The 27,720-nt window shown below is 41.3% G+C and overlaps 1 protein-coding gene and 1 long non-coding RNA gene across 4 annotated transcripts; one reads left to right on the top strand and one right to left on the bottom strand.

Annotated features, from left to right (window-relative positions):
• Positions 1–405: 405 nt before the first annotated feature.
• On the top strand, positions 406–23,385 carry LOC307046008 (polycomb protein SCMH1). Of its 2 annotated transcripts, none has more exons than XM_079692106.1 (17): positions 406–573; positions 1,176–1,309; positions 3,393–3,464; positions 3,721–3,798; positions 4,079–4,149; positions 4,275–4,509; positions 5,163–5,251; positions 5,475–5,718; positions 11,576–11,817; positions 12,454–12,660; positions 13,359–13,485; positions 14,198–14,398; positions 15,116–15,286; positions 16,793–16,915; positions 20,631–20,762; positions 22,401–22,534; positions 22,689–23,385. In XM_079692106.1, the coding sequence occupies exons 3-17, from the start codon at positions 3,440–3,442 to the stop codon at positions 22,806–22,808; spliced, it is 2,199 nt and encodes a 732-aa protein (XP_079548232.1). In that variant the 5' UTR covers positions 406–573; positions 1,176–1,309; positions 3,393–3,439; the 3' UTR covers positions 22,809–23,385. The 2 variants fall into 2 exon arrangements, with proteins under 2 accessions (XP_079548232.1, XP_079548231.1); XM_079692105.1 differs by having other exon boundaries at positions 5,472–5,718.
• On the bottom strand, positions 23,058–27,720 carry LOC307046009. 2 transcript variants are annotated; one of them, XR_013810044.1, is made up of 3 exons: positions 27,396–27,720; positions 24,717–24,837; positions 23,058–23,947 (listed from the first exon to the last, which is right to left on the bottom strand). It is a non-coding gene; the product is annotated as an uncharacterized lncRNA (long non-coding RNA). The 2 variants fall into 2 exon arrangements; XR_013810045.1 differs by lacking the exon at positions 27,396–27,720 and adding an exon at positions 24,937–25,124.

Below are 27,720 nucleotides of genomic sequence, written 5' to 3'. Positions count from 1 at the left end.
TGCATTATATGTTTTGGTACTGCATGTAAGAGATACTAGATCAATTATCATTGGGATAAGATAAGATCATGTTTTAATCCCTGTAGGGAGATTCAGGTGTCAAAGCAGCAACAGTAGGCTACTAAGAGTGAAACAGAGGAAAGAAAAGAAAATAGTTCATACAAGGATCACGATAATAACAAATAAAGAATGTAGGATGATTTTTAAATTACATTTATTATTATGAATATGTTAAATACATAAACATGTGAATTGGAAGTGCAAGTCCAAAGTAGGTTGTCATACATTTAAGTGCAGGTTGTTAGAAGTGTTTATTTTTACATAAGGATATTTTATATATTTATAATGTGTTTCATATTGTTATTGTTTCATGGCTGTCTTTCTCCCATCTTCACCTTCCGCCAGGGGTCGTATTTTAACCCTCTCTCCATCCTCCATCCTGCCCGCCTGTGTGACTGACTGCCCAACGAGAAATGTTGGCAAAACACCCCCTCCTCATCGTGTAGGGAGAGAAAATATGGCGGACAAGCGCTAAATCCACATCAGAAACAAACACACACGTTACAAAGCAAGGTAAACATCCTCGGATACATCGAGCACGTCCTCTTTTAGCCTCGGCTTCAGCATTGCGCCCAGATTTCCACTGGTTAGCCTCTTGTATGCTACTCTGCTCCCTTTCTGCTAATGCTAATATTTATAATCAGGAGCTAACGAGCCACCTAGCATGCTAACGTAGCATCCCGGGCAGTGGGCATGTATCTGTGTTGCAGTGCGTAGCATAGCATGCTGGAAATAGTGTCTGCACGACTGCACTTTGCATGCATGGCTTGTTTTCATTCATTGTTAATGCTTTATACCTTAAAGTATATCCTCAGTGCAGTGTTTGCCTCCTGAAATAGCAATTGTGTCACGTAAATGAGCATCTAACCCGAATGCAAATACACCCCAGGAGAGGGCGGTGGGGGTCCCATGTGTTGGCTTTGTGTTTTGAATGGAGCACAACACATTCTTCCATGTGAGACGCGATGTTTGTGGCTATAAATGGCAACAGCGTCCCGTGTAGATGACAGAGAAGTGGCACAAGCTGGGTGTTGAGTTGTAAACACTCAGTGGGTCAGCAACAGGAGGGAGGAGTGCCTGCTGCTCTCTAACGCCAGTCCTGTCACTTTACCCAGACGGAAACACGCAGGGACCGGGCCGCTTTCATTTGGACGCCACCCCCCCTTGGCGGAGGAAAAAGGCGCACTTCCATTGAAGAGGAAATCATCCGGGGAGGAGAAACACTGCGAAACGGTTATGAAGTTTTAAGGTAGGTAATGTTTATATGAGCACCAAGTTACTTTGTCGGTTCTCTGTTGCTATGTTGGGCGAATTTCTTTGCGACTTTAATTATAATACCTCTCAGAATAAAGCCGCTGTAAATGTTAAGCAGACAAGTGTCGCTATAACGTTACTGTGTGTCAGTACTGGCTTGTGCACGTTTTAAACACTTGCACAATTTCTTTCACTCGTGAATTGAAGTATCAGAAACTTTAAATGTTCTTGATAATTAGCAGGTTTTGTCGCCAAATATGTGTCGCTATATTTTACATATCAAAACTTGTTTGGAAATGTTTAAAAAGCCCTCGCATCTTTTCTTTTAGTTAGCTTGTTTCTGCCTCATCATAAACGTAAATCTAATCTTAGTTGTGGTCTATTTTTGATTTACTTCATGTCAAATAAATGCCACTGAACTGTGGGACTAGAAAGACTATTACTTGAAGCACTTGTTCAGTCTGACCTGTTGACCTGGATGTTGTGTCTGGTTGGTAAAGTTGGTTAAGGTTACATTAGGAGTAAGTGAACCTTACAACATGTTGCTCTTATCCAGTGGTTGATATTCTACCTAATAAAGCTTTATCTTCTTATAAACACAATATTATATTTTTATTTTGAATGAGATTACTACATGGTATAGATTCATATATTATCTTGTAATAGTCATGTAATACAAATAAAAGCAATTTGAGCTCAGTGATACACACACATGTTTTAGGCGTGATGGTTAATATCGTAGTGATTTAGAGGCTATAGTTTGTGCTGCTGTTTTATTACGAGGTGTTTCCAATATTTGGTCCCCTTCGTTTATATCAATTACTGCCTGAACATGCAATTAGCACAGCAAGGAGCTTGTATTGCATTTTGATATGTAAGTGAATCCTTAAAGTGTGAAAAAGCTGATTAAATCCATATGTAGTACATTGTCGGCGTGCTCTCGGGTCTCTTTGTTGAACTTGCCTCGGGTTTGCCTCCCATGACGACCCCCTGCCTGGAGAGTAGGCCAGCGAGCTACACAGATAACAGGGGCAGCGCTCTGGTTTCCCTTAGAAATGCAGTACAGTTAACACGTAGGAGCCTAACCTTGGCTCTGAATGCTCCTGAATGTTTGTTGGTGGGATCAAACCTACAAATAGTTAGATTTTCAAAGTTACTTTCTGATATAACAACAAAACAGACCCTTCATTTTTAAACACATTTACAGTATAAATTAGATGCCTAGTACCTAATCCCTTTGAGATATACAAATAAAACTCATTATTGACATAAATAAGGGTGGTTAAATCTTCCATTCACTCAAAATAAGCTTTTAACTATAAACGCACAATATATTAAAGCCTGCTGGGTCTCGTATACGTTTTACGATGCCTTCAGAACAATTTAAACCGCAACCCCTTTGAGTAGGTTTAAGGTTGGAGAAATACAATCTGCCTGACAGTACTATACATTGAGCTTATTCCAGCTCTTGCCTTTGAAATAAAGTTAAATGAACCAACATACAAGTGGGTAGGGCTGCTCGATTATGGCAAAAATCATAATCTTGATTATTCGGGTCAAGAATTGATATCACGATTATTAAAAACGATTATCCATTTACTTTGAAAACATTAATTTATAGAAAAGAAAAATGTGTAGTATGTTTTTAACAGTGGATTACCCTGAACTTTAAGTGTACCGGTAATTCAATTGAAAAACCAATACAAAATATATACGGTAATCTCTTTTTTTTTTTTTATAAATAATAATAATCTTTTTATTTCGATTATGTTTTTTTCATAATCGTTGCAAGCCAAAATCGTAATTGCGATTAAAATACGATTAATTGAGCGGCCCTACAAGTGGGTCTTTGAGGTTTAAGGGATGATGGTCTTTTTAAATGTATACATTTGTGTTATATGATGCTTACACCTTTAGGGATAAACTATATACAGTATAGTGTGTGAGGTTCTTTTGTTTAAGATGCTGTCTGGACTGTATATTTTTAACAGCTTAATCTACAATAAAATGGTCACATTAGCAACTTATTCACTTTATTTAAAGCTCTAACATAGTTTTGTGCCTTTTTGTTCCTATAGAGTGGAGGCCACTGTTGTGTTGTGAGCTTGGTCAGTATTATTGGAGCATGAGGAAACCTGTGCCACAGAAAGGTAAGAATTGATCACACCACGCTCAGTATGATTTGTAACAAACAATATTCATAGAAGCCTGCTCGGGAAGTTAGAAGTATAGCACAAACAACCCCTGCGTTTTTACTGTGCAGGCAGATTCATATATTATCTTGTAATAGTCCTGTTATCCCAGTCAGTGTTTGGAGCATGGACTGGGGCTTGTATTGCAAGGTACTGACTGATGTGAAAATCACCCGTAGTTTAGAGCTTATTCTATCTGTCTCGGCTCCTGTAGCTTTAGAGTGGAAAGATGCCAGAAGGATCAAGCATGCCCGGAGTGGACGGCCCTCCCGGGTGCCCTCACAGTACCAAGGTAAATAACCCACAGCAGCCGGTGATATATGAAGGCACTTCTGAGCAGTTCCAACGGGAAAATAGTGCCAAGGGATTTGACTCAACATTTTTCATTAATCATCAAGAACATTTTTGCTACAAATGTGGATAATAGATGTTAAGCCTTGTGTGTGTTTGGCATTTTGGGTTGAGGTTTACAAAACGTGTACAATTCAAGTCAAAATGTATAAAAACCTGAACATCACGACTGGAAAAACACATTTACCCAACGTTTTCATTCTGATGTTGTTCTTCTACAGGGCATTTTAGTTGGGACAAATACCTTAAAGAGACAGGGGCCTCGAGCGCTCCCTCTTCTTGCTTCAGACAGGTGAGCAAGATTTAAATGTGCACTCTCAACTCAAAACTACTTGTTAGCATATCTTCAAGTCAGTTATTTCTCCACTGCTGTTCAAAATGTTGACACTCTCTAACTTGTCTGTCATCACCATCTAGAGCCTCACACCTCCACTAAACGAGTTCAAGGCCGGGATGAAGCTGGAGGCCCAGGACCCCCGAAACACCACGTCCACCTGCATCGCCACAGTGGTGGGCCTGACGGGCTCGCGGCTGCGGCTGCGCCTCGACGGGTCGGACAACAAGAACGACTTCTGGCGCCTCGTGGACTCCTCAGAGATCCAGCCAATCGGCAACTGTGAAAAGAGCGGAGGCATGCTGCAGCCCCCGCTTGGTAAAGACACAGACAAAGGCTCTCTGAGGACACAGTGTCTCTTTTTCATTTTAGGTCCACTAGGTGTCAGGGACTAGCAACACCGAAAAGTCAATGTGTCATGTTGTTGACTATAAATAACTTCCTGACACAACGTAGAAAGCCTCTTATCTAGATCATTTCCTTATTACCCCATGGGAAACACTCTATATACACTCTACACTCCTATATTTCTGTAAGGCTGCAACTAATTACTCTTTCATCATTTATTAATCTGCTAATTATTTTCTTGATTAATATTTTAGTCTAGTAAATGTCCAAATGTGCTAAAAACTCATTCGATTTTAATTTCAAGTCAATTTAATTTCCTAAGATGTGTTGTTTTGATCGACCAGCTGTCCCAAACTCTAAACATATATTTAATTTACGGTAATACAAAACACAGAAAAGCATCACCATGTTTTGAGAAGCTGGAACCAGAGTTGTGGCTTGAATGATGACTGAAATAACAAATCAATCAATTATGAAAATGGTTGCAGGTCATTTGTATTCACTTGACAGAGTGATTCTTTTTGTTCCCATGATTTCTTTCTTCAATCTCAACATGTTTATCATATAATATTTAGATTTTAAGATTTTTTAGTAATGACAACTTTTTTATATATCTAATGCAGGTTTCCGTCTCAATGCGTCCTCTTGGCCCATGTTCCTTTTGAAAACACTAAATGGAGCTGAGATGGCGCCCTCGCGCATCTTTCACAAGGTACCTGTGCATGGCTCACAATCTCAATACACTCTAAAAACAACTTGCTGTCCCGTATAAAGGGGAACACAAGCATGTTTATTCATTACTTATAAGATTGTACTCTCTTAACAACTATTCACCAGCATTAAGTAGATGTACCTGCACTTACCTGGTACAAATAAATGCACACATGCCAACTTCATACCTGACCCCCTGTCGTTCTCTTGGTGTTCCCCAGCAGGAGCCTCCCGCCCCGGAGCAGAACTCCTTCCAGGTGGGCATGAAGCTGGAGGCGGTTGACCGCAAAAATCCCCACTTCATCTGCCCGGCGACAGCTGGTGCGCTGCGTGGTGTGGAGGTGCTGGTCACCTTCGATGGTTGGCGGGGAGCCTTCGATTACTACTGCCGCTACGACTCGAGGGACATCTTCCCCGTGGGCTGGTGCGCCCTCACAGGGGACAACCTGCAGTCGCCTGGAACCAAAGGTCTGTATCTTTCATGGCTGGATGTTTTGTGAAAAAGGGTTTTATATCTCAGCAGAAAATAGTTTCCACTGTATTGCTAAGGAGGCTGAAACAGACCAAACAGGTTGGTGGTTTAGGAAGACTGATCCTTTAAAGACACAAACAGTCACGGTCCACCTACTCATGGTTTTTACTTGTTGTCCTGATTGGATGTCTTTTTCTTAGGATAGTGAGAGTGTACAAATGGACATGTCCTTGTCTCTCCAGAATCCAGATACATTGGTATGTTAAGATCAGCATTCACAGAAAAACAACTACCTTCACTACTTTCACCAACTTTAACATGAGTAGAGAATCCAATCACTGTGGTTAACATGAAATACCTTTATTGGTGTGCAGGGTCTTTACAAACAGAAAGGACAACATTACCCAAGTAGGCAAACTGTGATACCTCATTATTAAGGATGTCCCGATCACCTTTTTTTCCTCCCGATCCGATTCCGATCATTTGATTTTGACAATTTGCCGGTACCGATTTTTCCCGATCCGATCTATATGCAATGCATTAAGAGAAAAAAAAAGAAAAAAAGCATTCAAGTTGTCCCTTAAGTTTATTTTTTTATTTAAATTGGATATTCTATCCAACATGGATATAGCTTCTTTCTTTCACAGCAGCATTGGATCAGTTCAGTTGTGCAGCATTGGATCAAAACTGAATAAAGCTTATCAGTACTCGTTAGCTTACTGCTACAATTAGACACTGCGCCCTGCCCACTCTGTTGCCAGATTGGAGAGAAATAAGCAACCAGGTCTATGAAAACAAGCCCCAAAGAAGCAACACATACATGATGTTGTGTAATTTGAAACCAAAACTAAGGCCTCAGGATGACTTTAAGACTTGAACATGGTCATTTTTGTTTTGTAACATTGAATACAACATTTTAAAAAAAGTATTTAAAAAAAAAAAAAAGAAAGAAAAAAAAGAATCACGATCCCCGATTTTTTTTCTCCCGATTCCGATCTTTTGAAAATCACGTGATCGGCTCCGATCCCCGATCACGTGATCGGATCGGGACATCTCTACTCATTATCTAGCTTAGTAGAAGGAGCATTTTATCCCGTTGTCGCCTCCTCCCTGTATGGAGCTTATTTATTTTTTCTGGAAAAGTTTCCACAATCACCACTACTACTTTGGGATAACTATTGTTAGCTATTTGGTTGAGTTGCCTCGTAGCAAAGTGCTCTCTGCAGGGTTCTTACGGTCATTAAAAACCTGGAAAAGTAATGGAAATTCAAAATGCAAATTCCAGGCCCTGGAAAAGTTATGGAAAATAATAGTTTTCCCAAAGTTTGGGAAAACTCATGGAAATGTAAATAAAGTTGCATCAAATATAATTTATATTTGATCTAATCACCGAAATAAAATGGCATTTAACTGACGAGGTGTTTTGCTGGTGAGAGATTTTAGTTGCGTTAGCCTGTAGAAGCTAGTAAGCCTACTATTGGATTTGTTTTAGATCGGCTCAACATGTTTCATATGCAGACCTTATTTTCCTGTTCCATGTTCAAATAAACCATTTTCATTGGTTGGTGCCGCTGAGAAAGAGTCATTTCTTTGGTTATGGAAAGTTAGGGAAAGGTCATTGAAAATCATTGGTGAAAAAGTGTATGAACCCTGTCTCTGGTACGCAGTGAAGCAGTGTATACGTGTAGGGCTTTTATTGTGAAGGTAAGAGCGGATGGAGTGTAGTTGTGATGGGATGATAAAGATTCTGCTGTATTGCTTCAGACTACAGAGCCTTGTATTGCTGTTTCATTACTTTCATAATTAAGACGCTTCCCAAGAGCTATTCTCCTTCTCTTTGTTTCCCATAAATCAAGCCTTTGTTTTCTTGTGAGATTGCAACCCTATGGCAGATAGGTCTGCATATTGTAAGCGAGGCCTACAGGAAGCCAATTTAAACGCAGATGGTTTCATTATTCTACAACCGTTAGATTGTGCAATCAGCATTTACTCCACGATGATAAGTTAAAGCACATTAAGGCGTCTAATGCTACTTTAAAATGAGATGAATTAGTTTACGGAGTTGGACACACACATTCCAATAACTTAGTTTGTAAGACATTTTCATATTTTATATATTTATATATGGAATTTGTAATTATCATAGTTCGATTGGCACATCCATGACCTTTTTAAGTCATCAATATTATTTGTACACTTCCTTTTGATTGCATTCCAGTCAGTGTACTTTCAAAACTCATGCTGATATATTTTAAGACCAATTTGTGAAGAAGCACTTTAAAATCACTTTTGCTGCTTATCTTTTGGACAACCTTGAGTGGTATTTATTTGATTTGTTTTCCTTCTTTGCTTGTACATTCATGCCTCAATAATGAGGCGCTTTCTTCAATATATTGAGTTCTGCTTTTCATAGTATTTATGGGTTTGTTTGGTGCAGCTGTGTAACGGAAGATCATCATCTGCCCGAAGGCATCATTAGCAACAATTGATCAAGTCATTAACATGAGTTTGCTATTTTTTATTTCTAATGCTCTCTGCGGATATAATTATAACTCTGTTTGCAAACTCTGCTTCCAGTATCTAATACAATTATGTCTAGTTTGTAAAAAGTCATTTTCCCACTGTCAGTCTTTTTCTCATTTAGCAAACAAGGACTTTTCTTTTCCCCAGTCAGTGTCTCTTAAAGCAGGAAGTTGCCATGAATAATGTCTCCTCACGAGGAACCAGAGGAAGCAATTTGTCATACAGGAAACATAAAAGGAAGGAGTGGATACAGGGGTTATCAGCCAGGAGGTCAGCTGTACTCCTCAGTTAGAGTTCATAGTATCGAAAGGAGTGGAAAAAGGAAGGAGGGATGCAGGACATGCCTTTGTAGCCTTCTGGTGTCTTATGAAGGCCTGGCACCCCCCCAGTTGGCAGAGCCGGGCCCTGACGTGGTTGAAAGGAGCCCGGGTTTCCCTCCACAGGCCTCTCGCTGGCACCCCGGCTAACAGCTTCTGATTAGACACTTAGGAGGGAATTTAGTTAAGAGAGGGGACAGAAACCAAGAGAAAAGACAGACGTATGCAGTGAGAGGAGGATTGTTTACATTGTTAGCAGATGGTGGGAGGAGAGAAGAAGAAGAAATCAAAAAAAAGGAGGAGCAAAGGCAGAGGACGAGTGGGAGAGGAGGACAGGGCAGGAGGAGAGGGTGAATCTGAGGACAGCTGTGCAGACTACCGCACACTTTTGACTTTTTCTTTGGGCACGAGAGGTGAGTAAAGATGAATGGAATTACAGAAATGCTGTCGGAGTGATAGATTTGAGGCTTTTCAGTCGATATCTTCCTGTAGTGAGAAGCTGGAAACAGTTTGTGAACTCAATGAACTCGGTGCACTCACAGGAGAGAGAGAAAAAGGCTTTGCCTCGCGTTTGTTTGGCTGTATTTACAAGCACTGATCAATGAACATGTAACCTCGAGCTGGAACCTTTTAAACACATTAGCTAAGGTTCAACCAATCCGGTTAGGGTCAATCAGGTGTCTTGTTTCTCTCTCCCTGATGACAAGTTGAAGTAGCCCGAGGACTGAGCTTTGCATTGATTGGTGGGCCCGTGTGAGAGTGTGTTTTAATAAATAAAGGTCCTCGGGCCAAGGTGTGTGTGTGTGTGTGTGTGTGTGTGTGTGTGTGTGTGTGTGTGTGTGTGTGTGTGTGTGTGTGTGTGTGTGTGTGTGTGTGTGTGTGTGTGTGTGTGTGTGTGTGTGTGTGTGTGTGTGTGTGTGTGTGTGTGTGTGTGTGTGTGTGTGTGTGTGTGTGTGTGTGTGTGTGTGTGTGTGTGTGTGTGTGTGTGTGTGTGTGTGTGTGTGTGTGGCCTAGAATTACTATCCTTGTGGGGACCTAAATCTGTTTACACAGTCGCGTGTGGGGACTCGCTCCCCTTATGGGGACACATTGGAGGTCCCCATGAGGGGAATCATTAATTTTAGGGTGAAGACTTGGTTAGGGTTAGGCATGTGTTGGTTATGGTTAAGGTTAGGATAAGTCTCCAGGAAATGCATGTAAGTCAATGTAATGTCCCCTGAAGTGGTGTGTGTGTGTGTGTGTGTGTGTGTGTGTGTGTGTGTGTGTGTGTGTGTGTGTGTGTGTGTGTGTGTGTGTGTGTGTGTGTGTGTGTGTGTGTGTGTGTGTGTGTGTGTGTGTGTGTGTGTGTGTGTGTGTGTGTGTGTGTGTGTGTGTGTGTGTGTGTGTGTGTGTGTGTGTGTGTGTGTGTGTGTGTACTGTGGTTGTTGTTTTAATGCACACATTCCTGGAGTTTGTCCAGCTGTGTTGGCATATTTATTTGGCTATGTTGATGTATTTAAAGCAGGGCCCGGCTCTAAATGATCTTTCCATGTGCATGTTCCCTCAGTGGTTAATGTGATTTGTGATATGTGAAATGTTTCCTGTCCAGATAGGGAGGGTGTGTGTTCATGGGTGGGAGTGTGAGAGATACATCTTAAGACCGTCTCTTAGCTGTCAGCAGCGTACTTCTTTATTAGGGTTTATTCCTCAGGCGCTTAAGGCGTTCACACACTTCGTCTTATTTTCATTCCAGCAGGGGGTTGAAGGTATGCTAGAAAAAAAGATTTTCTTTCTTTCAAACTGATTTTTTCCTTCACCTTTTTAGCCTGTGTTCTTTCAGTTTTAGTTTCCCATCTTTTTTTGGTAGTTACAGATCACAGTTTATCCAGGTAGTGTGTGTTTGTAAGATTTTTAAAATATAATACTGAACGAATATATACGTATATCCCACCAGATATCCGGCATAGTACTTCTTTACATTTTGTGTTTTCTGTCCATCCAAAGCAATACAACCTAAACTAAATGCATAAATAGATACCATTAGAGTGAAGAACATGTTTCTTTTCCGTTATGTAGATAAACCAACCTTTAGTATTGCGAGATAAATTACCATAATGACCCCAAGCAGAGTATTGATGTCTTACCGCAAAACAAAGTATCGCTGTAAGTGTTGCATCTATTATTTTCCCCTCCTTTAACCTGACTCCCATGAAGAGAAATTATATTGCAGAGAATTTCTCAAGAGTCTGACTTCTCTGACCTTATTTATATGCTGAAAAAAGGCCAAATAAACCCTTTGAGTTCACTGGCAGATTAAAATTCAAAGAATGAGCAATCTTCAGGAGCGAAGTGGAGCATGCACCTTGTGATGTCACCTCTCACCCTCTCCTCTCTCTCTGTGAAGCACTCTCACCGTCTGAGAGGAGTAGCTTTGTGACCTCATGCTTATAACCACCGAGAAAGGAAATGGTGGACTTACTCTGCTGCTTTAGCTCAGGTTTGGCATTGAACAGTGCTATATTTTGTAATAACTAAATGCTACAGATTATGAAATGAAGTTGTACATGTTTTAGTCTGCAATAGACTGAAGTATTAGTATCCTAGGTGAGCCACATGCATGGAGAGTGTATAATGTGTGTGCATGACACCACTTTCTTCTTGGTTGGCTGCAGCTAAAGTCAGCGGGGACTGTAGCCAACAGCGTAAAGGCTCCATGGATGAGTGAGCAGTCGGGTACATGACTCACACTGCTGTGTGTTGGTGTTAGGAGCTGCCATTCACATCACATAACCACATCATGTAGGTTTTAAATGACTTATTATGTGGAGAATATTTTTGTTCTAGAATCACAAATGCTTTTAATGTGAAAATAACTACTCACTGTTCAAACATTATTACATGACTGTGCACCCCCTGTGATTAAATGGGTAGCCTGGAGCTGTAGTTGTTCATGTATTATTTCTCTGTTAAGCCACAGCTTTTTACTCATCTCCCCTTCTTTCTGTGTATTTGTCCATCTCTGCCCGTGCACTAGTGTTGCCTAAGAGCCTCGGGCCATTGACAGACGGGAGTGTGGAGAGCCCGGCCATGCACCCCCCGCCCACAGTGGGCAGGCCTCCAGGTCAGAGAGGACGAAAGCCAGGCCGCAGGAAAACCAAGGTGACGGCGCTGTGGAACCAGAAGGGCCCGGCGCTGGGGCCGCAGAGCCTCCAGCCTGTCAAAGTCCTGGAGCCCATCAAGATCCCCAAGAAGAGAGGGCCCAAGCCTGGCAGTAAGGTAGGCATGAGGGGGTGAACCATCAGGGACAGACAGTTCTCTTTATTGATCATGGCATGGTCAGTTTATCTTGATTTAAAAAAAACATGTATTGCATTTAAATAAATGATGTCAATCTATTCCTGCAGATAGCTTTGGTTTTATATTCCCAGGTTTTGTGGTTTCTGTGCATAAGATTTCCGCCTTTTCCCCGATACACCGACGTCAAAGCTAGACTTTTTATTTGATTCTGATTGGACCGTGTCTGTTCAAAGTGAGGTCTGTGGATTATTGAAATTTGTTTAAGAGATTATAAAACATGGTCATTTTTCAATGTGGTGATCGCATAAATTCCGTTCTACTGTATTCAAGTATCTGCAGAAATCCAATCAAAATTGTCAAAATAAAGGGGCTCAAAACCAACTACTTTATATACAGGATGTATTTGTTTCTACAGAGCTTAATATTGGAGGTAACATAAAAGGAGTTGAGGGAACCAAAGACTGACTGACGTTTGAAAATGATTGCTTATTCCTGTGATTATGCTACGTTCTGATGGGCCTCTGTTCAACATGTCTGACCTTGTGTCATTGTACAGTAGTATCCCAGCATTAAAGTGACCCCACTTGACTCTTTGTCTCTTCTTTTGTTTTTCAGCTGGGCTGGGCAAAGAGAGCAGGCTGGCTGGAAGATGCCATGGCCGGCCCAGGAAGGCCACCGACGGGACCAGGAAGGCCGGTGACGGGCCCCGGGAGAACCAGGGGCCGCCTGCCTGCTAACTGGGCCCAGAGGATCGCTCTGCAGACTCAGGCCGAAGAACCCGTCAAAATCCCAAAGAAAAGAGGGCCCAAGCCTGGCAGCAAGGTACACACACACACACTGAAACACAGAATATCAAAAAGAGATATTTATCCTTGAAAACACTCATTAGCATTTCAGGAGTTAGCAGGATGTGTTTACCAGTGACAGTTAATTAGTCATTTAAAAGTCTCTTGGGATATTTTATTATCTCCCCTCGCATCATCCTGCTTTCCTCTTTGTTGTTACCTTACCTTTTTGTTTTGTTACCTTTTTTCTACCAATAAGACTAGCGAGCCCCTTTAGGGAATATGTTTCAAAATCCTAAGCACATTTTTAAAAGGGCGGATCAAACTGGTTGGTTGTGTGTTAGATTAAAAAGCATGAAGGCATCTTGTTTGCCACCTTTTCCCCCCCAGTTAAAGCAGATCGAGCTGGTTTCCATTTTAAAGGCAACAATATATTATTATAAAAACAAAGCGGCTGCCCACAACAAATGTTTCATGCTGGCAAAACAGGCAGCCTCACTCATCAGGTTCAAATAATGTATTGAAGACAGATTACAGTACTTGGCAGAGTCATGACTTTCCTTTTGATTTGATCTTTCTTTTGTTTACTGACAAAACACCATGTCACATTCACCGGTAGGCCCTTTGTTTAGATGATGCTATAAAATGAGCTATTAAAGACATTACACAAATGTACAGATGGTATCGAACCAGCAAAAACCCAAATGTTATATAAATGTGTGTGTTTGTATCCAGAGGAAACCCCGGGTGGTCCCTAATCCGGTCCCCACGTCTCCCACCACCAGCACCCCAGAGCCCGACACCAGCACTGTGCCTCTGGACAACGCCACCATCCCCAACTCTGCACTACAGGCTCCCACAGGTACACAACACACACACACACCTGGACATAGCGCATAATTATTATTTATGCCTGGCTGTTTGTAAAGCTGTCACTCACAAATAGCAGTGAGTATATGCAAAAACAAGGTTTAAAATAGACAATGTGGTCGCTTTATTCATTTAAAGTTGTAGAAGTTGCGAGAAAGTACAGACAAACCACTTGTTTTTTAACTACACAACATGTTTGTCATTTATTAACCCAGCTGAAAAACTAGAGGGACAACCGTTGCTATGTTACTCTGAACATTCTGTTTCCATAGTAACAAACTGCCACTGTCCAACGGTTTACTATGTGAGTGTGATTGTAAAACGTCACAAAAAAGCCACATAAGTTGATTCAAAATGTTTAACCACAGATAATGTAGAGTTGTTTCCACCACAGAATAACATCTTATGAATAATAAAACAAGTAATAATAATAATAATACATTTCATTTAGGCCTATAGGCTATAGCACACTTTAAAAACAACGTCATCTCAAGGTGCTTCACACTGCTATGAGGAGCAAAGAAAAGATCAAATATAAAGTTATCCAAGGAGCATATTGAATAAAATATGGTAATATAAAAAAGGTTAAGAGCATAAAAGGTTAGAATACAAAATCAAAGTAAAGGACAGTCATTAAAATGCGTCGTGGAACAAGTCACATAACCTTCATCATTGACTCTTCTGCTTTGTGCTTCCCTCCACAGTTTGTGTGTACCTTAACAAGTACGGCAAAGCGGGCCCCCATCTGGACCCGCGGCGTATCCAGCAGCTCCCGGATCACTTTGGGCCGGGCCGGGCCTCCTCGGTCCTCCAGCAGTGTGTACAGGCCTGCGTGGACTCGGCCCACAACCAGGGCACCGTCTTCTCCTGCCTCAAGTCTGGGCACGGGGGGGAAGTCATTTCAGGTGGGAATCAAACTCTCAATTTAAAAAAGAATATAATTTTTGTCTCTCTCACTCTCCTGCTTCTAGAAATAGTCCCTATGAAAAAGCATTTTAAACTAATTGTTTACTTTTTTAAATGTTGGTTATCCCATCTGTTTGAATTACCTGAAGTTAGTTAAATATCCCCCACCTAAATAAAACCAGAGCATATGGAGCATTTTGTTCCGTTATCATTGTTTGTTGAGGTCTGAAAGAAATGTGTTTAAAGCTCACACTCACATCAGCAAACATGTTTCTTTTAACAATTTGTTTCATGTAAAACCAAACGTTTTCAGCATTTTGTTTCAGTTAGTTGAAGTCAAATGTCCTTGTTAAGTTAATCCAATGTAGTCATAGTCACAGTTAACAACATCCCTTTTGTTGACTTAAACTAAGTTAAGTAAGTAGGTTTCTGAAAATCCTCCTGACTGCTCATGGTGTGCACAGCAAAGACGCAACAAAACGAAATAATATCTCTCACCTCATATTTGTTCAAATGTGTTTTGTTTTTCTATCAGCACTTAAGCCTGTTGATATAGCCGCAGTTTGTATTTACTGATGTCGGTGCTGTCTCATCCTTGCCTTGCTTCATTCTTGTAACTAAAGGTCATGAACACATGTACTCATAGTTCTTGTTAACTAAATGAATACTGCTGTAACATTTGATTGAACATCATCTGATCCTCTTTCCCTGTGCAGCTTACTTTGAGAAGCAGCAGCACACCCTGACCCTCCCCACGGTCAGCAGCGTTACCTACGTCCTCCGCTTCCTGGAGAAACTCTGCCACAACCTGCACTGCGACGCTCTGTTTGGCAGCCAGCCTGTGGCCCGAGGAGGCCTGCACTACGACACACACACACACACCGCCGGTCAGTGCACTGCTCTCTCATCGTGACTTTACACACACACACACATTATTTCATTTACAGCAGCTTTGTTGAGAATGTTGTCGTCATTTATGGAAACAGATCAGATACCTGGAGTTACATTATGCTGGAAAGACACATTTTCCAGATTGTTAGTGTACATATTGTTAAAGTTGAGAAGAATATAAGAATAAAACCGTTGTAGACAAACATATATATTCTTCTCTAAAAAAAAAAAAAAAACCGTTGAAGCACCCAAAGTGTTCGTAGGTTCTTAAAAAACACAAACTCCCTGAAGGAAAAATAAGCTATCGCCTGCCTCACTCATGGGGAGTTGTTGGCAGTAACCTTCTAAGACACAAATCTTGTAAATACTTGAAGGAGAGGCACCATGTGACCCCCCCCCCCCCCCCCCCCCCCTCCTGAGTGTCTGCACAGTATGTTCTACACTGCTCTACAAAAGGCACAACGTGTCTGCCATGCCTGGAATTCAGATAAGATAAATAAGACATAAAGTACATCTGTTGTCGACCAGTTATTTTACAAGTGTGCTCACAAAGAGGTTCTTTATTGGAGTAGAGAAAACCAGGTTGCAATTAATATGCTGTTCATTTCCATAATGCTTGTTTGTAATACATGCTGTAGTACTAGTGTGATCATGTTGAGGGTTAAACTGTTACAGTGCGTCTTCTTGCCGATGTGTATTTGTCATCTATGTAATTCATGAACAATGCTTGAACATGTTAAGGCCCTGACGCACCGAGCCGCGGGTAGCTGTCTGGCCGTCGATGAGCGTCCTGCCGCCCTACTCTGATTGGTGTGTCCCGCACCGTCGTGTCTTTTCGGCCGTGCCGACACCTTCCGCTGTGATTTATTTTGCCGACAGCGTTGTTGAATCGGGAGGCTGTCGGCAAAATAAATCACTCTGATTGGCTGTTCAGCTTAGCGAATCAGTGCATGAGAAGCAAAACGGAAGTGAAGAAGGCACACGCAGACGGCTATTATTTTTTCATTTTCCAGTACCGCACTAAACATGTTTTCGATTATAAGTCTTTGGTCGAGAGTGAAAATGGAACGCACGCTATTTGTTGTTTGTATATATCACGCAGTCTGTCTTCCGGTTGCCTCTTTTGGATGACGAATACACCGCCGCCACCTGCTGGTAAGGAGAGTTATTGCCACTCACGCATGCGCAGTGCGTACGTGCTACTTGGCCGTCGGCTGAAGTCTTTGCGGTGTGTTCCAGTGCGACTTTTTTGCCAAGACGCAGGAGACGCGAGGCAACATAACAATCGGGTCCGTCGGGACGTGTGCTTTGGTGTCAGTTTGGTGTGTCAGGGCCTTTACATGTCAAAGTATTCATTGACACTAACTGCATTCCCTCTTGTTCCATATTTCTGTACCAAAAATAGAAACATTTGTGTTTTTTACACTGCCATCATATCATCTGAAATGCGGTCCACCTTTGTCCTTTCTAAATGTTTCACACATGGCTCTATCTTCTTTTAGAGAGGAGGAGTTTTGGGGACAGCCTAACGACGGGCCCGGGTCGAGGCACTAAGCGCTTCCTCCAGGACTTCAACAGCCCTCTTCCTCAGAAACTGCCCAAAACCCCCCGGCAGTCCACTGATGGTATGTCACCTTTTTATTGTCATGCATTTTCTTTAATATCCACCCTGGGCCTCATTCCTGCCGCGCAGAGCTACTGAAAGATACTTGCATATCTGGACTAGGGTTGCAAAATTCCGGAAATCTTCAAAGATGGAAACTTTCCACGGGAATAAACTGGGAATTTTCTAAATTGAAGATTGGCTCTTCGTAGGGAACTTAAATATAGTTGGAGTATATTTGAGCATAATCTGGACTAAAACAAACAGATGCCATTCAAGTACACTTGAATATCCATGCCATTCCTCAATCACATGCACATAGCACACTGCTTACTGCACGGCTATTGAGACCACACCCCCTACAGGCACTGTGCATTCCTCCATCACATGCACACATGGTTTCTTGAAGACTGGATCACACTTTTGAGCCCAAAGCACAAGACAAATGAAGCCACACATTTGAGCCTGTGGACTACACAAAGTCAAGTAAGTTTATGATATTATGGGGTAATATATGTATTTAATGTTTAAATTGCAAATATCACATACAAATGTATTCATCTAGTACAGTGTTTCTCAAGCTTTTTCATACCAAGGACCACTAAACCAATACAAAAAACACTCGCGGACCACCTAACTCTCCAAATATCCAAAAACGCATCGTTTGTCTAGAACAGATTACAAATCGCCTGACCATGGTACAAACAAGTGGCAACATGTGTGAGGAATAGGGATGGGCATCGTTAAGGTTTTAACGGTACTACTACTTTTATCGATACCGCTTATCAGTCTGGTCTTTTAACGGTACTCTTATCAGTTCTTTTGGAAGAAAAAAAAAGGTAAACTAACTAAACAAATTGTGAACAAAACTAACATTGCTTTTTATTTAAATGAAATACATAATATTTCACATCAAAAGAAACAACAATGTTTTAACAAATCGTATTGAATAATCTGATGACAGAATTGTAAACAGAATAGCTGAAACTTTAACAAAATGAATAACTCAGTTACCTCTAATCATTAACCCATGTTTGTATAATGTAGTTAACTCCGTGTGTTGCTGCTAGCATACATAACACCTGACGTGGAAACGTTACTCGTGGATGGGGCTACAGAGCTACTCGAAAGACAGTCGAACCCGGTGCATTCCTCCGTCTGGATGTGGAACACTTTTGCTAAATGTTTAGACAAATTGCTCGTGTTACCACCCTTACATGCTAAACTCTTTTGGTAACGAGGATTGTCCACCTCAAGACGGGTAAAGTTTAACCACACCTCGGAGCGCGTTCTCTTCGCCATCTCCTCCATGTGTGTGTGTGTGTGTGTGTTGCTGCATGTAGCAGCTGCGTGTGTGTAAACTGCCCCGCCCCCTCGCAAGCAGGCGGGGGAGAGAGAGATCTCTCGTCTGGATTGGAAAGGTCGAAAATACTCAAAATAATCATAGACGCATTATGCAGTCTTTTTGCGTGTTAGAAACGGAGTTGGCAACACTAAAACTGCAATATAATGTTTGTGTAGCAATAATACACATGACATAGATGTTTGACATGTCTCCAGTACCGATAACACTTTTAATGATTGTCTTTAATTCCACTATTAGAACAGTAGTGCATTATTTCACCTTTATATTAGATGATGAGCTGTAGTGCACCACAACATTCGCCCTGAGATATGAGATTTGACTCCTTACTAGTCTTGTTGTCTTGTTTACAAAGAAAAATGCTTTTTATATCATTTTTTGTTCTATGTTGTTTATTTGTGAGTTTAAAAAAGGGAAGTTTGCTTAAAGCTCTCGCCTGCTGTGTATAGTGTTTGTTCTTTAATCAGTTGCTATAAAGTCTAATGCTGCTCCGCCTTTTATATGGGACATTTACTTCTAATAAACGACTGCTCCGAGTTGTCTAGTAAAGCCTTATGTAATCATATAAAAGGCGGCAGTAAATCAGAAGAAGCTTTCGGCTCAGGAGCAAGTCGTGTTGCGTTCTGGGCAGGAGGTTAATCATTTCATCTTATTCCGATTTCCTTAGATTTTAATTAAGTTAATGGAACATTAAAAGAGATTTATGTAAAAGAGTTCCCTTAAAAGGCTCTTCCACTTCCCCAGAACATACTCAAATCAATGTTATACTTCCCTACAGTTCCAGGCATTTCTCTGTGATCGATATCCTGAGAATAAGGCCCATTGTGCTTTTAAATCACTGTGTTGTTACATTTTATTATTTTGTGTCCGCGTCAGCATAATGTGTCCGCCCTGTCCCACATCTCAAAAAGGTCTTGAGAGATTTCGTCCCTTGAGTCTAATTAGACTAAGTGATGAACAAATGTTATTCTGATGTTCAAAGGTCGAGTCAAATGTGAACTCAAAAAATAACTCTAATTATGCCAAAATCTCACACAAATGTCTAATGGGAGACAATTAAATGATGACATTTTATTTCCCGAAGGTCACTATGATATCATCATCATTTTCAACCTAGAGGTTATTATGTCTAAGTGTAAGTGCACTTCTTGAAACAGTTTCGATTTTGTACATTTCTTCTTCTGCTGCGGCCAAGTTGATTATTTGTGTGAAAAACCCACTTTTAAGAATGTTAGCTTTTCTGGATGGACATCATACACCCATATTTGAAGCATTGTCCACTGTCACGGCTACAGCTGATGATGTTCTTTAAGCTTTATTAGCCAAGCATGTGAACACATTTGGACGCAGAGGTACTTTTGTAGTCCACCCTTGTTCACTCCCTCTCCCTGGACGACAAGCAGGACATAGAGCTGCAGTTCAATGGTTGTTCTGATATACAGTAGAGCTCCGAGAGAGAGTTGTTTTGTACGTCTGCAGAAATAATAATAACAAAGTAGAGACTGTGGCCGTTTCTCAATCGCGAGGATGCTTGCTTGGTAGCACATGTCTTCCGAGTCACTTCCTCCAGAAGCTAGGCAAGAATCCTTCCTGGCATTCAGAAAACAAAGAGTGGAACAGGCTAGCAAGTGTGCAGGTGTGCGTCATATGAGAGGCCCCGCCTTCCATTCTCCGCCACAGATTTGGGGAAATTGTTCCGTGCGCAAAGCATTGTGGGGATTTGAAGGACGCGAAGTCTACCCATGTGCAGCCTCGAAATTACCCCCAAACCAAGGACGCGGCCTCGGTGGAATTCCAAGTATGCTGGAGATTGGAACAGTCCTTCGGCGGCACTCGATGACGTAGCATCCTTTAAATAGTGGCTTGGAAGCCAGTTTCCTCGAGATTGAGAAACGGCCAGGATGTTCCTCGATGGAAATGTTTTTCTTTTTTTTTAATGGTTTTGCACAATTTGAAAATAGATATAGCAGATAACAAATGATAAACATTGCAGGAAGAGGCAAAATACCCGGCTACTTAAATAATGTTAAAAATCACAATTTGATATAGAACTCAAGATCAATCTTCAAACAATTGCTTAAAGGCAATAAAAAGGCAAACTTAAGAACAAACATACTATACTAAAACTTCAAATAAATAACACACATGTAAAAAAAGAAAGTCATACACCTTCAGCAAAAAAATCGACTTTATTCCTTTTAATAACGTCTTAATATAAACGTTTTAGTCATCTGGACACACACTGATGTAAACTGCAACTTCAGAGGTCTGGTGTTTTAGGCTGGTGGCCCCTTTTGTTATGATAGTGCCCCGTTTTAACGTTTAAACCTTTATGTGTTCACTTGATCTCACTGTGACTCTTCTGTGTCCCCAGGTGAGTCCTTCATGGAGAACAGCGTTGGATCATCAGAGCACTTAAAGAAGAGCCCTCTCTCTCCAAACTCCACGGTACAAACGCCCGGCCTGCGGTCTCCCTCCAAGCTGCTGCTTCACAACAACTCTACAGGTAGGAAGAGAGACGCCGATTCAGGAGCAATAATCGCTGCTGAACACCATTTGAGTTCTTCAGTGCAGCGGTTGTATCGCTCCTGAATGGTACGACCACACCAAACATAGTCCTGGTATTCACAACGAAAAAAGCAGGGGACTTGAAAGATGAGTTTGAAGGCTGTCAGACACCAAATAAATACAAACATAATGAAATATTCAAAGGGTTTCACAACCAGCAACACTTGCAAACGATTGCGAGGTAAACGGTTGAAATATGGCAGCCATGCTACAAAATAATTTACCAGCATTGTGCACTTACTCTTTCGTCAACATTGCACTTTGCCGGATGACGACACTGCATTTTATGGTGGATTCCTCTACTTTGGCCCCTCTGCTGCGTCGCTGGACAGACCCTATAGAAATGAAACGGGGGGGCTGCGTATATGCGCCCTGTCCAAAAATCCTAAAATCAGACTGAACTGTAAGTAGGCTTTAACCAATACAGTTTTTGAGGCTGATGATACTGCACTTGAACAATTGTGTCTCATCTTCATAGGAGGTGACTACTAGTAATAACATTGTTGCTGCAAGAGTTGTATTTTTACAAGGTGAATTACACTTTTGGATTATAAGCTTGCAGAGCAGCTAGAATGACTTGTATTACTATATTTTTAGATAAAGGTATATACACTGAACAAAAATATAAACGCAACACTTTTGTTTTTGCTCCCATTTTTCATGAGATGAACTCAAAGATCTAAAACATTTTTTATATACACAAAATAACCATTTCTCTCAAATATTGTTCACAAATCTGAACAAATCTGTGATAGTGAGCACTTCTCCTTTGCCGAGATAATCCATCCCACCTCACAGGTGTGGCATATCAAGATGCTGATTAGACAGCATGATTATTGCACAGGTGTGCCTTAGGCTGGCCACAATAAAAGGCCACTCTGAAACGTGCATTTTTGCTTTATTGGGGGGGTCTGGGGGGGTCCGAAAACCAGTCAGTATCTGGTGTGAGGATTAGGGTTAGGGTTAGGGTAATGTTGTGAATCGAGTGGCCCATGGTGGTGGTGGGGTTATGGTATGGGCAGGCGTATGTTATGGACGACGAACACAGGCCACTCGATTCACAACATTATCCTAACCCTAACCCTAACCCTAATCCTAACCCTGATATCAGATACTGACTGGTTTTCGGACCACCCCAGACCCCCCCAATAAAGTAAAAATGCACGTTTCAGAGTTGCCTTTTATTGTGGCTAGCCTAAGGCACACCTGTGCAATAATCATGCTGTCTAATCAGCATCTTGATATGCCACACCTGTGAGGGGGGATGGATTATCTCGGCAAAGGAGAAGTGCTCACTATCACAGATTTGTTCAGATTTGTGAACAATATTTGAGAGAAATGGTTATTTTGTGTATATAGAAAATGTTTTAGATCTTTGAGTTCATCTCATGAAAAATGGGAGCAAAAACAAAAGTGTTGCGTTTATATTTTTGTTCAGTGTATTCTGGATAATATAGTGAGTAACAGTGGATTTTTCACTTTATATAAAATTCTGTGTCATGTGGGGTTGGCATTTACAGTTCAGGTCATTCATTTTGATAATAGTCATTTTCAGTTTGCTCTTTTGTACTTTCAGGCTCAGGCAGTTTTCGGGAGAGCCCCAGGCCGAGCGGTCAGGACCCCAACCTGTGGACCGTGGAGGAAGTGATGCAGTACATCAGAGAGATCGACCCAGTGCTGGCACCACATGCTGACCTCTTCAGAAAACATGTATGTATTCTCTCATAACTTCAAAAAAACCTATATATATATTTTTAGTTTTATTATTCCAGTCATTGATGTTGGTTCGTACATTAGCACAACTTAACTTTCTCTTTGTTACCTTAAATAATGAAAATGCCCCCCCCCCCCCTCTCTGCTACAGGAGATTGACGGCAAAGCGCTCCTGTTGCTCCGCAGCGACATGATGATGAAGTACATGGGCTTAAAGCTCGGCCCCTCTCTAAAACTCCTCTTCCACATCGACAAACTCAAACGGGGTTGAGGCGGTCAGCTGACCAGCTCCCAAAGGACTGAATCATCCTGTTCTAGGATCAGTATATCATGCACTTCCTATACTGACCATTTACATGTAGCAAGCTCCATCACACGACCATATCTGGTATTACAAACCCTGTACTGACCTCATCCAATGAGGAATGTTTATTTTGTGTAGCACAATCCAGCCCTAAGGCAGCATGGGATACGTAGGATCACACACTTGTCCACCATCTGTTTCACATTTCAGTTTAACTTGAAAAGTCCTCTGTGGCCGTGTTAACTGTACAAGTTTTGTGGGCCATTTTCTATAGTGTTACATTTTATTCTGAACATTTCATATTTTGTACTTCATGGATTTATCAACTTTAATTGTTGCCTTTTTCAACGGTTTGTGTCAGAAATGCTAAAAGGAAGACAAGAAAAAACGATATTCATCCCAATAGTTGGGAATGCTTATGGTTAACTCCTCAATTTGAGGAACAATTTTGCAACCAATGCTATAAAAGTAAAAAAAAAACACTATTCTGAAAATATTGCCATGAAGAAATCTGTTTATTAATTCTTATTCTGGATGTTGTTTACGATGCCTTGTCTTGTCTTTGTTATTTGTACTTTTTTAATTTTTATACTATATTATTAGAGTTCCTACATGGAGAGCCCTATCATGCTTAACATTGTTCAATAAATATATAATAATTCAAATCTTGGTTCATTTCATCTAGTTTATTTGTTCTGCAGAGCCACTATTTGTGATAACATTTAGTTTACACTTTATTGTTTACAGTAGAGAAATTGATCACGTCATTTTATTTATTACTAAAGTTTTATATTCGTCCTTTTTATCCTGTGGCAAACTGATTATATGCTTCATACACATGTGGTGTTAAGAGTCTGGTCTTTTAAGGCTGTAAAATCTTTATATAGCTTTAATTCTGAGATATTATTAAATTCTGAACTACAATTAGAAGAATAGTCAATTTAGTGCCAACTATATTCCATGTAGTTCCAATGGCTCAGCAGCAGGGGGCACCACAGCCTCGTGTATCTCTTGGCAGTCGTGTCTCCTTGCTGTTTCTCCTTGGGACTCACTGATGCACTGCCATGGGTGGCCATATCTCCATCTGGTAGACTCTGCATGATCATCTGAGAGATATTTGAACATTGCGTTTAGATTTCTTATCTTCTTGTTGCTTTTTTGTCAGCATTTCTCCTGAATTGCTTTCTAGTAATTTCATGTATTTTCCATGAGTTGAAACCCCTCTTTTCTCTGATTATGTCAGCCTATTGTCCATGCTGTTTCTGGTAAATATTGCTGTCATTGTTCCTGTCAGTACATGAGTGGGCTAATAGGCTTGTGGGCGAAAAAAAATGATTTGTGTGTACTGAAGCGATTCAGCATTAAACTGAAAATCTTACCACATCCTCCTAGTGAGAACCGTAAAACGTCTCGCCCAAATGCAGGGACCAAACCCAGTGCTTCTAACTGACATGGATGAGTATGAATGCATTTGTCTGTGTGCGAGCATATGACACACACTCCCAATCTGTGCTGTGTTTGTGTGTTCTGCTCAGGCACATGTGACAGGCGCACAGCTCGTGGCTGATGCCTCTGTTGTTGATGTGTAGGCCTAATGGTAGCCAACGTGTTGTGCGTGAAGCCAGCGCTATTTATAGAAATAACAGCTCCTTGTGCTGCATATTGTGTTTGTGAAGGGAGCTTTTACTTAGGCATCTAACACTATAGTGTGATTTTTATCAGGTGCCATTTTTGTGTGGCTGATATGGCAGCAGGCCTGTTAGTATTGTATATTCAACATGACTGGCTGAGTTCTCTTGAGTGATAGATTATTTGTGTTGTTATGACACACAGTGCTACTGGGGACTTTGGGGGAATTCTCCCCTTGATATTTACCAATAATGCTGAGCAGTCATCTGCATCCACTGTCTTCGCCCCAGCAGCCAAACAGCATGTCGAGCCGAGAGACAGTTTCGGTATGAAATGGGAGTTTTGCGGGCCTGCAGATCAGTCATAACTGTGAGAAAAAAACGACTTTCTTAGGTCTTGATTTCTGCAGAATGAATTCCTTCCCATAATGATACACCTGAAGCTGTGGTGTTATGCAGGGAAATACCGTTTTATCTGCAGAACAAGCCTGGCATTTTGCAGGCAAGTGTGGGCAGAGTTTAGGAGAAGCAATAGAAAAACAAGATGCTCGTCGGTCCAGCCACTTTATCTCCAGATCTCACCAGGATACCCAGCATGCCTTTGGGCTGACAGTTGAGTTGCCTTGGGGTGAGGGTCCTGCTGGCCTCGTGCCTCGGAACACAACATGGTGTCTTTTAATTTCTTTGTCAGGTTGCTCTTTTGATGATGATAGTACAGTATTGTGAGGACCACACTTACTCTGGATATAATCAAACTGTTGGTTTATTTATTTATTTGTATTCATTTTATATATTATAATAGACGTTAACTCTAGTGAGCTCCACACAACATTTTGGACTACATTATTTTGTATTTGTCACCAGTAGAAATAAGCATCTACTGGTTCAAATAACCAAATAATGAGGAATTGAAAAATGAAAAGCACACCTCTGAGGAACCCTAACATCTCAGGGAAAGCCCCCTTTAAACCCAAAATATGTTTTTGATATCCTCATAACACTGACAGCCATGTCTAGCTACATATTTTTAGAAATGTTTATATCATTACCTTGTATAAATGACCTGCTCTGCTTGCTTGTCTCCAGAGACTTTTGACTGGGAGATAATATCTGCTAAGACAGTTGTCTTGACAGCCCTCACCCCAACACGCTCACCCAGCCAGCCTCGTGCCTACAGATGGTGTGGGCCGGATAATGTCAGGATTTTCCTACCAGGAAAATGTTGGTCACACGACAGCACGGGTATTATCTATCCACGAGTGCAGAGAAATACTCACGGATCACATATAAACACATCAAAACTAAATACATGGCTGAATATGACATTTTCATTGGCATTAACCCGTTGATATTAGAATATATGGATATTTCCCCGGCTGCAGGATAACACAAAGCCTCACAAGAACTGCTCTCTTGTATTAATTACACCCCCAGCCTATAGCTTGTTACTCTGTCTTTGGTAGCATGTGCTTGCCCCTGTCACCAGATTAGCACGCAGGCTTAAAACCCCGCTCACAAAGACACTGTGTACTGAACATGGTCTGTGCTAATACTGTTTCCCAATATTCCAAGCTACAAACCTGTAACTCTCCCCACAGTATATCCCTGCTCACAATAAACCAGGCCAAATCAAATTGTCAGTACAAGAGGTGAGCGCAATAACATGAACCTGAATGTTATTAAGACTGCCAGATTCACCTCTACATTATTGACGTGTACAGTGTCATGGCAAAGATATCTTGCTGACACATTATCAAAGAAATGTAAGCTTCAAATGGGTTACATTCGTTTTGGATTGATTTACATTGCACACGTTTTGTTATTATCTCTTAAAACTGAGAGTTTATTTCATCTCATTTCTATGACTGAATCAGTTACAATTGCATGATTTCCATCTGCTAATCCTTGCCGTTGAAAAACTAACAAATTAAAAGACAAAAAGGTTTGTGTTACAAGTTCATCTCTCCTGGGTATGTGCTGGCACAAAGGTTAACTTTGTGCCACTGTTGCGAAACCGCAGCTCTGCTCAGTTTGGCATCACTGTGCAAATCACACAACCCTTAAATATTTACCAGCGTTAGACATTGTTGGGACACCTCGATGTGTTTGAGCCGGCTCGACGGAGAAGTGTCAGCTGTGTGCAGGAAAATAAATTATTTACACCCCCCACTTCTACTTCAAAGCGCTGGCAAACCATTCAACCTCAGATTTGGGGAGGGGGGCTGGAGGAGGAGGAGTTGCCAGTCACTAAGCAACCTGTGTGTCACCTGCCCCGACATGCCAAAATCAGCAACTCACCTCTGGAGACTGCATTCACGAGGTACATGGCGGCATTTAAAGCCTCCTCAGCAGGATTTCGTATGGAAAACCAAACAATTACAGAGACGCTGCTAAAATAGTGTGATGTGTTTATATGGTTTTTCCCTTGAGTGAAAAAAGGGAAAGTTGCTTAGAAGATGCTGAGCTTTACTAAAAAAAAGCCCCGGAGCAGAATCACACAGTGCAACACCTGATGTTTTCCAAGCCTGTTGCATTCACATACCTTTTTATATGACAGTGCTTTATGATGGGAATATGAGGCTAAGGGAGGGAACCATATGACTTCATGTCAGATGGAGAAACGAGGTGACTGTTCAGCGAGAAAATCAGGAAGTTCGGCATGAGCAACGTGTCCACTGGATGAACCCTGCCCTGAGGGAGCTGATGTTTATTTGCCCCCTGTCAGCACACATATACTCATACACCACTGCACATACAAACATTCACAAGGTTACCACAAAACATGCCAAAAACTTCCAAACTCTCTTGTTAAAGCAGACAAGCTCAAACGTGTACCCTCTTCACACAATGAGATGGAAACATGCCCCTTGTTGTCAATAAATAACTCATCTTGGAAACTCAAGTTTTCCCCTCGCTTTGTACTCACCATCAGGTCATTCTTTACAGTTATTCACACTTGGGGATTCTTGGTCTTTTTCTTTGCCTCTCAGAAATAGCACACAGTTCAGTCTCACTCTTCAGTTTCAAGATGACACATTTCCAGCACATCTTTAGTACGTAGTCATTTCCAAATGTACTAAATTGATTTTAAATAATGGATCCACCGTTATCTACCTGGATAATGTAGGTGTAAGGATCACATTGACCAGAGACGAGACATGAATCCTTTATCTCGCCCTGACTCCACACTGATATTGAGGTATCCCTGTTAGCCTGTTTGATCAGGTTGTGTGCGGATGTGTGTGTGTGTG

This window comes from Notothenia rossii, assembly GCF_949606895.1.
Source record: "Notothenia rossii genome assembly, chromosome: 7".
Lineage (NCBI taxonomy): Eukaryota > Metazoa > Chordata > Actinopteri > Perciformes > Nototheniidae > Notothenia > Notothenia rossii.
This window is presented reverse-complemented; position numbering and strand designations above follow the sequence as displayed.

Excerpts from the sequence above, each read along its gene's own strand:
- LOC307046008 (XM_079692105.1), top strand. The coding sequence starts at position 3,440 with ATGAGGAAACCTGTGCCACAGAAAG. Across the intron at positions 3,799-4,078 it reads GGTGCCCTCACAGTACCAAG|GGCATTTTAGTTGGGACAAA; the intron begins GTAAATAACCCA and ends GTTCTTCTACAG. Across the intron at positions 20,763-22,400 it reads GCTTCACAACAACTCTACAG|GCTCAGGCAGTTTTCGGGAG; the intron begins GTAGGAAGAGAG and ends TTGTACTTTCAG.